Here is a 13,352-nt window from a genome sequence, read left to right as displayed (position 1 = left end):
GCATACAGTGAAAACTACACAGAAAAGGTTTCAAGGAGAGCAGGTGGCCTGGTGGTTAAAGGCGCTTCCCATGTACGTGGGCGGCCCGGATTCGAATCCGGCCTGAGGCCCTTTACTGCATGTCTCTCCCCCACTCTTGACCCTGTTTCTGACTCTATCGACTGTCATCCTCTATCTAATATAGGCAAAAAAATAAATATTAAAAAAAAAAAGAAAAGGTTTCAAGCAGTGGTTCTCAACTCATCAGACATCAGGACCTGCCACCACCTCCTAATGAGAAATCCTGACCCAAAGCTTCAATTATGTTGACACTCTCAAATGTATTTCCTGCTTTTTTTTAGATTGGACATTAAATAGAACAAAAAATGTTTGAACATAGAGACAGGACAAAAAAATACATCAACAAAGTACACCACTGTAGGAGAACTTGCATGCATACATATGAGACAGCATAGAAATTTGGAAATTTCTTGAGGAAAATGCTTATTATCTTGGGAAATCAACTTTGTAGGAGATAGATATGTTGCAATTTGGAGATAAAGACCAAAATTTGCTTGCAATCATTTTCCTGGCACACCTTCACAACCAACTTTTGGGTCCCAACCCACCAGCAGAGAATCTCCTGTTTAAAGACAAGGTTTAAGTTTTGTAGTGGCAGTGTGGAAGCCCAGACCTCAATCCAAAAGAGAATTTGTGGCTAGACTTGAAATGGACAATTCATGCCTGATCCCTTTGCAACCTGGTAGAGCTTTAGCACTTTTGCAAAGAAAAATTGAGTAAAACTGCAGTGTCCAGATGTGCAAGCCTGACTGAGACCTATCCATACAGACTTAATGCTGTGGTTGCAGCCAAAGGTGCTTCTACTAAATACTGATTTAAAGGGAGTGAATATTTGTGCGGTCATTTATTTCATTTCTAATTATTTTTTTTTAATTGGAATTAATTTGTTGAAATCTGTTTATACTTTGACACCAAGGAGGGTTTTATTTTTGGGGTGGGGGCAAAAAAGCCACACTGACCAGGATTGATTTACAAAATTAATAAAAGGTTAACAAATCACAGGGGATAAATACTTTTAAAGGCACTGTGTGGTTCCCTTGCAACCAAATTTAATATCTACACAAAGAGCAGCACACACTGTATCAATAAAACTTTATTTTCTTATTTAGCAACACTGTCCTTTAGGACTTCACATCAACACTCCCAACCTGCTCGGCTCCCAGTAACAGGAACGAGGTGTGTAGAGTCAAGTCTGCCACTTCTCATCAACATGACAGGAGTAGTCCAAAATATAGAAATGCTGTTTCTCACTTGCAGAGCATGCCAATTCAAGTGCACATCGTACACTGCAGACTTCTAATGCTTGTTTTGACATTATATATAGAGCATGCCACCTCTGACAAAGTAGAAAATCACTCCTAAAGTTCCACTTTTGTCCACTTACAGAATGACTTGTGTTGCACATGGTTAGCTGTTTCTCTGCCACATCATTCGTAGAAAGAAATCAATTCAGAGCAGTAATGTCCCAGAACCTTTACAATATTCACCTAGTGTGTTTATTTCACACCAGTTTCAGAAATCAGCACAGTGTTTGGGAATTTTAGCAGGTAGCATTATGGTTGTTTGTTGCACATAGAGACAAGGTTGGTTACTGACCCTTTCTAAGCTGTCTGAGAACCCCTTTTATAGATTTTTTCAGCAGTTTAGCCAGTTTCAGATCATCTGATTCAATTAACTAAAAAAAGTGATAGAGTTCATCTGCACAAAAACTCTTTCACTGCCACTGACTTCTATGTAAGCAACATTAACATGCCTGCTTTCAGTTTATATAAAGCTTCACAGGGAGAATTCAAAGAGATTCCTCCAGTGCCTGATGATCACCACAAAATGCAGCAGTTAAGAATTAATTCTAAGACCTTCATATCAATTTCAGGCCAGCTGTGGATCCATGTCTTCTTCACGGCGTTTGCGGGGAGGTGGCTGAGGCTCGTCTTCCCCCGTGTCCTGTTTGTCCCGCTCGGCCTCCACCCAGCTCTGTGGGACGATCATCTTCTTTGGCCCATGTGGTGGTGGACCCAGCAAGGCTTCGATGTCATCGTAGTTTACCACCTCACGTTCTAACAGCGCGTTTGCCAACTGGAAAGACAGATTAAAGAGTGCCATGACTTATCATTAAAAAAGCTTGATAGGAGAACAGGGCCACATTTTTATTAAAGGAGGATCAACTGACCAGAGTCAGCTTGTCTCTGTTGTCAAGTAGAAGCTTCTCTGTGTGCCTGTAAGCGCGAGCTATCAACATCTTCGCCTCCTGAAAGACAAAAAAGTGGAGTCAGGTTAATACGTAATTACATGTGACATTTGACTGTATTCTAGATAAAAAGATTTGCGGTATTTATGTAATGGCAAAAATGTGGAATGTATTCCCTCAATTTTCAGTGAGCTATTATTGTCCAACAGAGAACAAACTGCTTATCCATTTTTAGAACTCACGTGGTCCATCTGCTGCTGCAGACCTTGACTGAAAGGACGCCGTCCGATGGCACCCTGTTCCTCTGTTTCCGGGAAAGACACCTGACCAACACTTTCACTCATGCCATACTGCTTCACCATGGAGTAGGCTACACGTGTCACCTTACGCAAGTCATCCTGAGCTCCTGGGGGCACAGAGTGAAGGGAATCAGCTTCAGGGTTCAGACCATGAGAGACTTAATACCAAGATGTTCTTTAGAATTTTTCCTGATACTCCTATTAAGAACTGAGAGTTTACCAATGTTTCATCTGTAGCAAACAAGCTATAAAGTGATGAACAACAGAGCATAAGTGCAAAGGTCAGGGTAAAGCCCAGTTCTGACCAAAGATAAACAAAGCTACAGCTCTGTTTTAAAACGTTGCAGGGGACAGTAACAGCTGTTTGAGCTAAGCAGCCGCAGCTCCAAACAGGATGACTGGTACAAGACAAATAAAAGTCTTCAGTGTCTAAATCTGTTCATAGAAAAATGCTAAGAATGAGCCAGTGAAGCATTCTGTGTTTATCTGTGCCACAGTGAGTGAAAGTGCCCTGCCGTCTTAGATGGTGATGGAAATAAATATGCATGGCAGTAGCCCATTTCATTAAAATGAACTAGAGATGAATCAGGCTCATGCAGCAATCATACAGCCTGTTGCCACACATCATCATGATGATAAAGATGCAGAAAAACAGAATAACATGGAAAAAAATAGTAAAACTATCCAACTGTGAGGAGAGGACAGGAGAGCCAGAGAGAGTGCTGCAGTATATGTGACTGTTCTTGTGTGTAGAGACAGATTGATTGCTTATTAACTTAAAAACTTATCACCTCAAATGATAAATCAACCAGTTGCAGCGGTGTGAACAGACAAGCTATACACTGAAAAGCACCCTGTCACAAGCAATTGCAAGTTTTAACTCATCTCTTCATGAATCTTTGATCTGAAGTGGATTTAATTGACAAACGCTATAAAAGCAGATGAACAAAATGTAAAGTGTACCTGTTGTAACCTTGTTGAAAGTGATAGCCTCAGCAGCTCTTCCTCCCAAAGCCATACACATCCGCTCAAACAGCTGCTCCTTGGTGAACAGGTATTGGTCACGAGGTAAGATCTGAGCAAATCCCAGGGCTGCATTGGTTCGTGGGGCAATGGAGACCTAAAAAACACAATCTTTAAGATCAATCAAACACAATCAAAAGATCTTTTTTGTATTTACAGTCAGCAAAAAAATGTGACATCAATATTAAATCTCAGGATTGCTTTACAAGGTCTGACTACAGACCTCATTTACTTAAAATATAAGTGCATGGTTAGAAGTGAACCCTTTAAAGTGCCTAATTGTTTGCAGGTCATTTCTTATATTAAAGTGGATCAGAATTATTTCAATTTTGAACAATTCCTCCCAAAAAAATCTATGAGCAAGCTGCCATGCCCCCATTTCTCTGCATATGAAAACAAGTTTTATCAGAAGTTTGTCATGGATCAAGTGATCATGGCAAACATGATCAAGTTTTTGGCAAGAAGCAAGAAAAACAAAAACAAGCCATGACAGTACACATGGAAAATAAACCATTCGTGATGGAACCAGAAGAAAACAAACCCTATAGATAAGGTGTGAGTTACATTAATTGAGACATAGGCAGAGCACTAAGAAAAGACTGGGTTGGCTTATTTTACACTTTGTGGGTCGTTACGTAGTCCAGATCCTCAAATTCATGTGCATAAATACTGAAAAGTGTTTCTTTAATGATAGATCATATTCAAAGTTAATGTGAAAAAGGATAACAGAAGACATGTTGTAATGGAGAAGCAAATCAGCATGGCTTGGTTTGGCTCAGCACAGCCCAAAGCCGTAGTGGACTAATGATAATTGCAAACACCAATATCAAAATTTTAACCAAATGGGAAAGAAATGCAATCAAAACTGAAATGTTGAGTTGCAGGACTAGATGATGCAAGAGGGGTCTTGCTGCAGACCTTACATTTCTTACAGCTACCCTCACAAACCATTTATTTGAGACAACATATTTCTCAAAAAGGAAATGTTTTGATTTGCCACTACATGTATTTCCAGTTTTAGATATTTTTTTCAATTCAGCTTCATTGATAAACAAAGTCTGAAAGTTAAATTCATGAAATAACCACATTACAAAGATTACATACTAAGAAACATTTTATAAATAAAACGGTGAATAAACAGTGGCTCACTCTAGCTTTGTTAGCTTTTAATTCAGCAACTGTTCTTTAGCCAATGTAGCTAAAGCTAACACTGCTAAGCAGATAATATACCTCCATAACTTACATAGCTGCTTTGTGAGCTTAGCTTTACCTACATTAGCTACGTAGCTTTGTTATCTATCGCTACGCTAGCTTTACCAACATGAGCTTTAGCAAATGTAGCCAAAGCTAACTTAGCTCTGTAGAGAACATAGATATGTAGCTGCTCTGTGAGCTTAGCTTAAGCTTTATTAGCTATGTAGCTACGTTAGCAATGTTACTTTGTAGCTCCATTAGCTATGTAGCATAGAAGCTTTGTAAGCTCACTGGCTGCGTTAGAATGTATTCATGGAGGACAAGCCTTTTTTCCCGTAAGCAGACTGTTCACTCTGCTTTATTGAATGTTTTGTGATTAGGTTATGCAGGTCAGGTTTTTAACTTTTAACTTTTGGTTTTCCAACCCTTACATTAACCCCAAACAGAAGTTGAATCCGATTTTATTTCAAAAGTTTTAGCCTGTATCTCTGTCCTGAGATGTATGGCGTCTCAGCTGAACAGTGGTGAGAGTGGCAGTCAGAAATGTTCAGTCTGCAGCCCCTCTTGCATCATCTGGGCCTGCAACTCAAAATTTCAGTTTTGATTGGGCTGCAGCCAGGCTGTCTTGGATGATCCTAGCATGAAGGATAAAATGGAAATGATTTCACAAATTTAAGGCTTACATTTCATGCGTCTATTAATTGGAGTCAGCTCCAAATTTGTTCAGAGTAACGATACAAATAAGTCAGGGCAATCACAGATGGTGTGCAATGTTGTTTGTTTACAGTGTGTTTTTAAGTGATGTCTGTGTCATTCAGTAGTTGTCCAATCATTTTTAACTGCTGGTCACTTTGTGCATTAAATGTTTTTGTTGGGATTTGTTTCTGTTATAAATGCTGTGGTTGTAAATGTAAGCGGCTCATTCAGCATCCAAAACAAATCTACAGTACAGGTTGACTGAACTGCATGTTTTACACCTTGCTGGATGTCCCTGTCAGCTTTGATACATACAGTAGTCAGGCGCATGAATGGTCAATAGTGAGAAAAAAATCACAGTGCGGCAGAGAATGAGAAAGGACACCTGTGGTGATTTGATTACTAAAATTAAGATATTTGGACAAAATGTTTTGCATAAAGTTGGTAGAAACCGGCTCCTGGGAGCTTCTTATAAAGGATTTTCTAAACAAGAGGTCTTAATCGGCAGTGAAATCTCCCAATGCAAACATCACATTTGATAACGGGATCCAAAACTTTAATCTACAGGACTGGTCTGAATGAAACAAAGTAATGAAGGTTTAAAATTATTTGTTGATGCAAAGAAAAACAAACACATAAGGCCTACAGCAACTGCAGAAGCAGATCCATAGGAGAGTGTTACCTTCATGACCGCCTCCGTGTGCTCGAGTAGCCATCCCACCAAGGCATGTCCCGATTCATGGAAGGCAATCACCCGTTGCTCCTCTTTAGACAGGATCTTACTCTTCTTAACACTTCCTGAAGACACACACATGAAAAAATAAACAAAGATTTCTCCCACTTAGCCAGGGTGAAAACTTAAACTTATTACATTTAGGAATCTGCCACAATGCAGTGTACCTGCAATGACTCGCTCCACCGCATACTCAAAGTTGAAGGTGTCAATGGATTTGTGGCCCTCTCTGGCAGCATGCAGGGCAGCTTCATTACAAATGTTGGCAATGTCTGCACCTGCAGAGACAATATGAGTTGGCAACAATGACCCTTTGATATCAAGTGGGGAAAATGACATTGCAGAAAAAAAAATTGTGCTGTACTGTCAAAATCCGATTTATATTTGTTAATCAAGAGTTATAGTAAAATACTGAATGAGGGCTAATATACATGAGAGCATGTTAATTAATGTGTATGTACCACTAAAGCCTGGGGTGAGCTCAGCCAAGCGTAGTGAGTAGAAGTTTGCTGGTTGGGTCAGCTTCAAGATCTTTAGATGCTGCTCAAAGATCTCCTTTCTCTCCTGATGGACAAAAAAGCAATAAGATAAATACATTTAACTGAAATCAATTCCATAAACAGCTTACATAGTTTAATTATCCCAGTGTGTTCATTTAAGAGTCTACAAAGTAACAGCTTAATAAGAAGAGCTGGAAGAGCAGCAGTGAAAGGTAAGAAAACAACTGGTTTGGTTTGGAAAGATTAGGCAATGTCATTGTTCAATGATTTGATATAAGACCAAAAAAAAGGAGAACAAAAATATTGAGATTTATTTAGTGTATTGCCATTGAGTTTAAAAAATAAATCATATGATAAAACATGATTCAGGTTCATATTTTCCCAGTTTTTCTTCACATGAATACAAACAAGAAATGTGTGGGCACATAAACCTAATTTGAGCTCTGTAACTTTAGCAGAATAAAAGTAAAGTCTGATATGCAGTTTTGAGTCTTGTAATGTACAAGTAAGTAAAGTTCAGAAACTACATTGCTATGAAGTGTGCTTGCAGCATGAGGTGTTGAAGACACTGTATGGAAAATTACAGACCGATATCACTTCTGCCACAATTTTCTAAAATTTTAGAGAAGTTGTTTGTGAAACAATTAAATCAGTTTATTCATAAAAATAAATTATTAAGTGAAAACCAGTATGGATTCAGAGAAAGCAGAACTACTGCTTTTGCAGTAATGCAAATGGTTGAAGAAATAGCAAATGCCAATGAAAACGATGAGTGTTCTATTGGCCTGTATATTGATCTGCAGAAGGCTTTTGATACCATTGATCACAGACGGTTATTAAAAAAATTAAAGATGTATGGGATACGAGGGGTTGTTCATTCTTGGTTGGAAAGTTATTTAGGTAATAGACATCAGTGTGTACAAATTAATGATACTGTATCAGCATTTAGAAAGATTACCTGTGGTGTACCACAAGGATCAGTGATTGGTCCAATACTGTTCATTCTTTATATCAATGACATCTGCAATGTGACTGATTTCTTTGGATACGTAATATTTGCAGATGATACAAACTTATTTTGCTCTGGTAAGAATTTAAAAGAACTTTTGTGTGGTGTAGAAAGGGAGCTGGGAAATCTCAAAACTTGGTTTGATGTCAATAAATTATCTTTAAATATTAAGAAAACAAAATTTATGGTTTTTGGGAATCTAAAGGAAAGTGATGGTAATATTAAACTAAAAATCTGTAATGATGACATTGAAAGAGTTTTTGAGACCAAATTCCTTGGGGTTGTGATCGACCAAAAGTTAACATGGAAACAACATATTGAATACATTAAAGGGAAAATTTCAAAGTCAGTTGCAATTCTATATAAATCTAGAAATGTATTAAATTCTAAGGCCTTGCATTTAATCTATCACTCATTAATTGTTCCCTATATATCTTATTGTGTGGAATTGTGGGGATCCACCTTTAAAACGACCATAAATTCTATAATAAAACTACAAAAAAGAGCCATACGCATCATCAATAAGGCTGATTACTATGCTCATACGGATCCACTTTTTCTAAATTCTCATGTTATGAAATTTTATGATTTGTTTTATTATAAAATAATGCAAATGATGTTCAGAGCAAAGTCAAAAATGCTCCCTGACTCAGTACAGAGGTTCTTTTCAATTCAGGAGAGTCCGTATAATCTCAGAGGTGTTTGTAAATTTATTGTGCAAAAAGCTAAAAAAGGTATGAAAAGGAGATGTGCTTCCATTGTTGGAGTTAAATTCTGGAATGATGCCAGTATAAATGTAAAAACATGTAATTCTCTTTTGGTTTTCAAGAAAATGGTTTGTAAAGTTATCTTTGAAGCGTATAAGTGTGATTGATTATCTGTTGTTGTTTCTTTGCATTGCTGGAAGTTAGTAGCTTAAAAAGTTAAAAATGTAGGATAGGCTTTTATAAGCAGTATGCTTCTGCCTATGCCTTTTCATTCATTATTCAACACATGACTATTGATTTTGTTTGAAATGTCTATACTGTGCAAAATGTTTGGTGTTGTGTTATGATTGAATAAACTAAACTAACTAAACTAACTAACTACCTGCAGTGTGGGTAGATCTATAAAGATGTGTCTGTCCAGTCTGCCAGGTCTCATAAGAGCATTGTCCAAGATATCCGCTCTGTTAGTGGAAGCAAGAATGATGACATGGTCTGTTGTTCCCATTCCTGCCAAGGAGAAGCAGTTCAAAGTTACATTACCCGTAAGTCTGCCTCTGAAGACGATAAACTCAATGTTCTAAAATAAAAGTTTCACTTACCATCCATCTCTACCAGCAGCTGGTTAAGGGTCTGCTCCTCTTCTGTATTAGAGAAACCTGACATATTGGTTGAGCGCTTCTTTCCAACAGCATCAATCTCATCAATGTAGACGATGCAGGGAGCTCGGCTTCGGGCCTCCTTGAACAGACTCCTGACTCTTGCAGCACCCAGGCCTTTATGCAAACACAACACATCAAAACTGGCATACAGAGTGCCCGGCTGAAAGTTATTTCATCTTAAAACTGCTCCATTTAACACAAGGCAGGGACAGACTTTTTTACATGGCACAATAATAACATAAGCAACCATATGTATGATTGATATCAGCATAATTTTTATGTTATAATGTTTCTGCATACCTCCAATGACCTCCACAAACTCAGAGCCAGCCATAGCCAGAAAGGGCACCTGAGCTTCTGTGGCTACAGCTTTAGCCAGCAGGGTCTTCCCACAGCCTGGAGGCCCAAGCAGCAGGGAGCCTTTGGGAACTTTGGCTCCCAGCTGGAGGTATCGCTCCGGATTCTGACAACAGTTAGCACCAACATTTTTATCAATGTGGGACACAGGTTTTGCCCACTCAAATTCATCATGCAGCTATTTTAGCACCTAAATCCTAATTTTCCTTACCTTGAGGTAGTCCACAAATTCCTTGACTTCCATCTTAGCCTCATGCATCCCTGCTACATCTTTAAAACTCACACCTTTACCTGACTTCCCATCTACAATGGTGAATTTGGCCATCTTCAGCTGATTCTGTTGAGTGTATTGTAATATATAGATTAACAGATAGTTCAGTCTTTCAACATCAACATAAATGTACGCATCCAGCTTTGTTTCTCACTCACGAAAGCACTGAAGCCGCCCTCTCTGCCGCCCATGCCTGCCAGTCGAAAGATGTACCAGAGAATAGCCACACCCACCGCAGCCATCCCCAGAGCATAGACTGCACTGTGAAGAGAAGAACAGATTTAAAAATCATTACATTTAGTATCCAAAAACAGGGAAAAAACTAGGGTTCAGCAACACATTAAAAATCAAGTGAGAACTGCTTGTCAAAAGCACATTTGAAAGAAACCATTATGGGATCATGGTTACAACACACACATAGAAATGGTATCTCTTCTAAAATGTGCATGAAATCTTAATAGGCACATCATGAATGCAATTCTTTTGGTGTAAACCCAATTTTAAAGAACATGGTCTTACTTTCCAAAGAATCCAGTGCGTTTGTAGGACACTGGTATCCTGTCTTTGGTGTCAATGTTCAGCTCCTCTTCAGCAGCTCTCAGCTTCTCCTCAAATTTGTCAATGTTTGCAACCTGCATTCTGTACATGAGTGCCAGCCTCTGCAGAGCATGAGAGAAAGCAGGAAATGAGAGGTTAGCATGACCATCTGCTGTGAAAGTTCACATGCTATATTTCAACAGAGTATAACATACAGGCCTCCCAAAGATAACCGCTCCAGGATGGAGGTAAATTTCAACAATGTCACTCTCTGGAACAACTTGCACACGCGACACCTCTCCTTTGGCCAGCATCTCATTGACAAAGTCATTCCAGGAGATGTTGCCACCGCTGGTGTTAATGGAGTTCATCAGGCTCATGATGAGCGCGATGATGAAGAGGGCCCGAAGGCGCTCCCGGTACATCTGATCCTCCTGCTCACGACGTTTCTTCTCCTCTAAGTGGTTAGGCAGATTGAAGCAAAAGGGAATTAAGAAGAAAGCAAAAGGAATTATCTAACCACTGCTAGGCGTAGTGAGCAGCTGTGTTCAAATCTGAGCACTGACCTTCATCTTCTTCTGGAGTTTTTCCCTTCGGACCATTACTTTTATTTTTCTCCTGTTTAGACTGTGATGTACTGAAGAAGTTTGTTGCCCCTGAAATCAATATGTTTAGCAATATATCAAGAAAATGGTTGATAATAAATATGTTAGTCTGAGTTATACTTGAAATTTAGAATGGAACCATACGTAGCTTGATAAAACTTAGCATTTACCTAATAAATTTGCCAGACCAACAGGGTTCTTAAGCAGGTTGCTCCTTATTAAGTCTTTGCTGACCCCGACCATGCCCGGACCCAAAGGTCTGTGAAGAAGACTCTAAAATGGAAACACCCATGTGATTCAATTATAAAGAGAAATATCATGATTTAAAAAAGACAAACATTTCAAACATATTCCAAGTTTAATTTTGGGTGCCCTAAACTCTTTGACAGTTGATACTAAAAACAACTCTTTTCCTTACATCATTTTCTTGTAATGACCTTCTTTGATGCCACTAGAAGTATTTCAACCAAGCGTCTGTCTTTGTTTCGTGTATTTTTTTTTATGTTGGATTTCCCAGATATAGTACCTCAAAGGTCATTGGAAGTTCATATCCTAATATTGCTGTAGTTCCCATCCATGCCTTCTCCTGATAGTTATTTTTATACAGTGCCAGAGTACATTGAACATCCTGCTCTCCATACAGTTCAAGTCTTTGCTTCAGACTAGGGGTAATAAAAATAAAAATCTAACAATATTCCTCCAGGAGAATTCCCCCATTATCTAAAGCTAGTAGTATCCCTCTTTATTTCTCGTTCCCATTTGTACTTTAGATGGAGAACTAATGTTCTACTTCTCACCATACTTTAGTATAGCACTGATAAAACTCTTTCCACTGTGTTTCTAAACGCACTACACATTCCGTCTAGCTCATTTGGGAAATCTGGTATGATCTCTTTATTATGACGACATATTTCGACTTACCTGGATGACTTTGTGTTGCTGATTTCCAAGTGTCCGCTCTGTTGTTGTGAAAAGCATCTTTCTTAAAACCTCCCATCTTGACAGCACACTTCTAGCACTGACACTAGGTGTTAGCTTGTTTGCTAATAAATGAGAGCTTCTTTTTGACAGACTCCATAATAAACCTCTGCTGTACTTTCTACTTAGCAAGGCCCGGTGCTGCAACAAGGCCGACATAATATCTGTTATTACCGGATGTAATATATTAAATAAGGTTTTGCTAAGTCATAGCTGTAAGTTTTCTATTAGTTAGAATTGTGTTTTATAATGCGTTTGTTTATCTCTCCACCTTGGCTTACAGCTAGCTGGCTATGTTACTAAACCGAGCAGGAGAGCAAAGATGTCATCTCGATATCAACACTGCAGCAGCACCTCTATTTGTTTCCTACGGGCGGATGAAAGATCGCAAACTAACAAGTATTTATCCTAGAGAAAATGTTAACATATATGTTTCAGCTGAAAATAACACGCTTTGTTTCTGATAAAGATTTAAGGCTGCCGTGTAGCCCATCTCACACATCGAAACATCTTTGTCATGAACTTTCAACTTCAACCCTCCATGCTGTTCATGAAGCACGTGCTACCTGCGCAATGTTTGCGCAGAAACTATTAAAGCGTTGACAAAACGCAGAATTCATCTGTTTCATACATAGACTGTAAGTCAGCTCAAGTTTGAGTGATTTTTATGACCCATATGCCTCAGAATAGGGATGCACAATGAAGCGAAATAAATCAATAAAATAAAAACAAAAAGTAAATATATTCCCGTATAGTACAGTGCGCAGTCCAAAACGGTTTACAATTAGTTTCTATGACAATTAGCTTCTATGACATTGCGCGACGATGGGGCTAGCGTTTTTGTGATCTGTATAAGAAATGGTGATGCTCGCATCTAAAAACGCATTTAACGCATTTAACGTCGACTATTATAAACTAAATGTCTGGTGTTGACCTGTGCGCCACAACAAAAGTAGTCCTGCTTAGAAATCCCTACCAGTTTTGAGCAATTCTATTATCTTGGTCTTTTTCATTTTCTTGAAGGAGATATGATCAAAACTATGAAATATAAAATGTAACCTAAAAATGTTAAAAAGTATTTACAAGCTCTTATCTACAGGTTGGCTGTATTACATGTTGGATATGGTGAAGATATTTACACATGGTTATTCTTGAAGTGTTGTAGTCCCTTTTTCATCTTTTTTTTAATATAAAAATATGCAAATACAAACAAATATATCGGCAGAGATGTAAAGTTAAAGCTACTGTAATTGAGGTTTTTTTTTTTTTTACTTTTTGTGTACGTTTTGAAATCAGTTTTACTTCAACTTAAATTGATTTTAACCAGTGAAACTGTATTTACTAAGTACAATACTCTTGTACCTTTTCCATTTTTGTTAACTGCACAGTAGCACATAGCAATAGAATGAGTCCACATTACATCCCATAACAGCTGTTGGATTTCATTTTATTATAGAGGTGTAAATTTGCCTTGATAACCTGATTGGAGATCTATATTTTCATGTTGTAAAGTAAATATTTTACCATACAACTCAT

General features: G+C 38.2%; 1 protein-coding gene across 1 annotated transcript; it reads right to left on the bottom strand.

The window, feature by feature from the left end:
• Window positions 1-1,135: 1,135 nt before the first annotated feature.
• On the bottom strand, window positions 1,136-12,299 carry spg7 (SPG7 matrix AAA peptidase subunit, paraplegin). The gene is made up of 17 exons (XM_041786758.1): window positions 11,760-12,299; window positions 11,009-11,111; window positions 10,800-10,889; window positions 10,449-10,690; window positions 10,216-10,355; window positions 9,855-9,957; window positions 9,637-9,762; window positions 9,369-9,531; window positions 9,009-9,182; window positions 8,792-8,916; window positions 6,655-6,757; window positions 6,361-6,471; window positions 6,143-6,258; window positions 3,511-3,667; window positions 2,491-2,654; window positions 2,231-2,308; window positions 1,136-2,136 (listed from the first exon to the last, which is right to left on the bottom strand). The coding sequence occupies exons 1-17, from the start codon at window positions 11,973-11,975 to the stop codon at window positions 1,930-1,932; spliced, it is 2,418 nt and encodes an 805-aa protein (XP_041642692.1). The 5' UTR covers window positions 11,976-12,299; the 3' UTR covers window positions 1,136-1,929.
• Between the last annotated feature and the right edge of the window lie 1,053 nt (window positions 12,300-13,352).

The sequence above is a fragment of the Cheilinus undulatus genome, linkage group 1 (assembly GCF_018320785.1).
Source record: "Cheilinus undulatus linkage group 1, ASM1832078v1, whole genome shotgun sequence".
Taxonomy (NCBI): Eukaryota; Metazoa; Chordata; class Actinopteri; order Labriformes; family Labridae; genus Cheilinus; species Cheilinus undulatus.
Note: the sequence above shows the minus strand (reverse complement) of the source record. Positions and strands in the feature narration are given on the sequence as shown.

What these genes read in the sequence shown, in the direction of transcription:
- spg7 (XM_041786758.1), bottom strand. Translation starts at nt 11,975, where the DNA reads ATGTCGGCCTTGTTGCAGCACCGGGCCTTGCTAAGTAGAAAGTACAGC. An exon ending in AACTCCAGAAGAAGATGAAG is followed by an intron (nt 10,691 to 10,799) that starts GTCAGTGCTCAG and finishes CTAACCACTTAG; the next exon opens with AGGAGAAGAAACGTCGTGAG. An exon ending in GTTTGTGGAGGTCATTGGAG is followed by an intron (nt 9,183 to 9,368) that starts GTATGCAGAAAC and finishes GTTTGCATAAAG; the next exon opens with GCCTGGGTGCTGCAAGAGTC.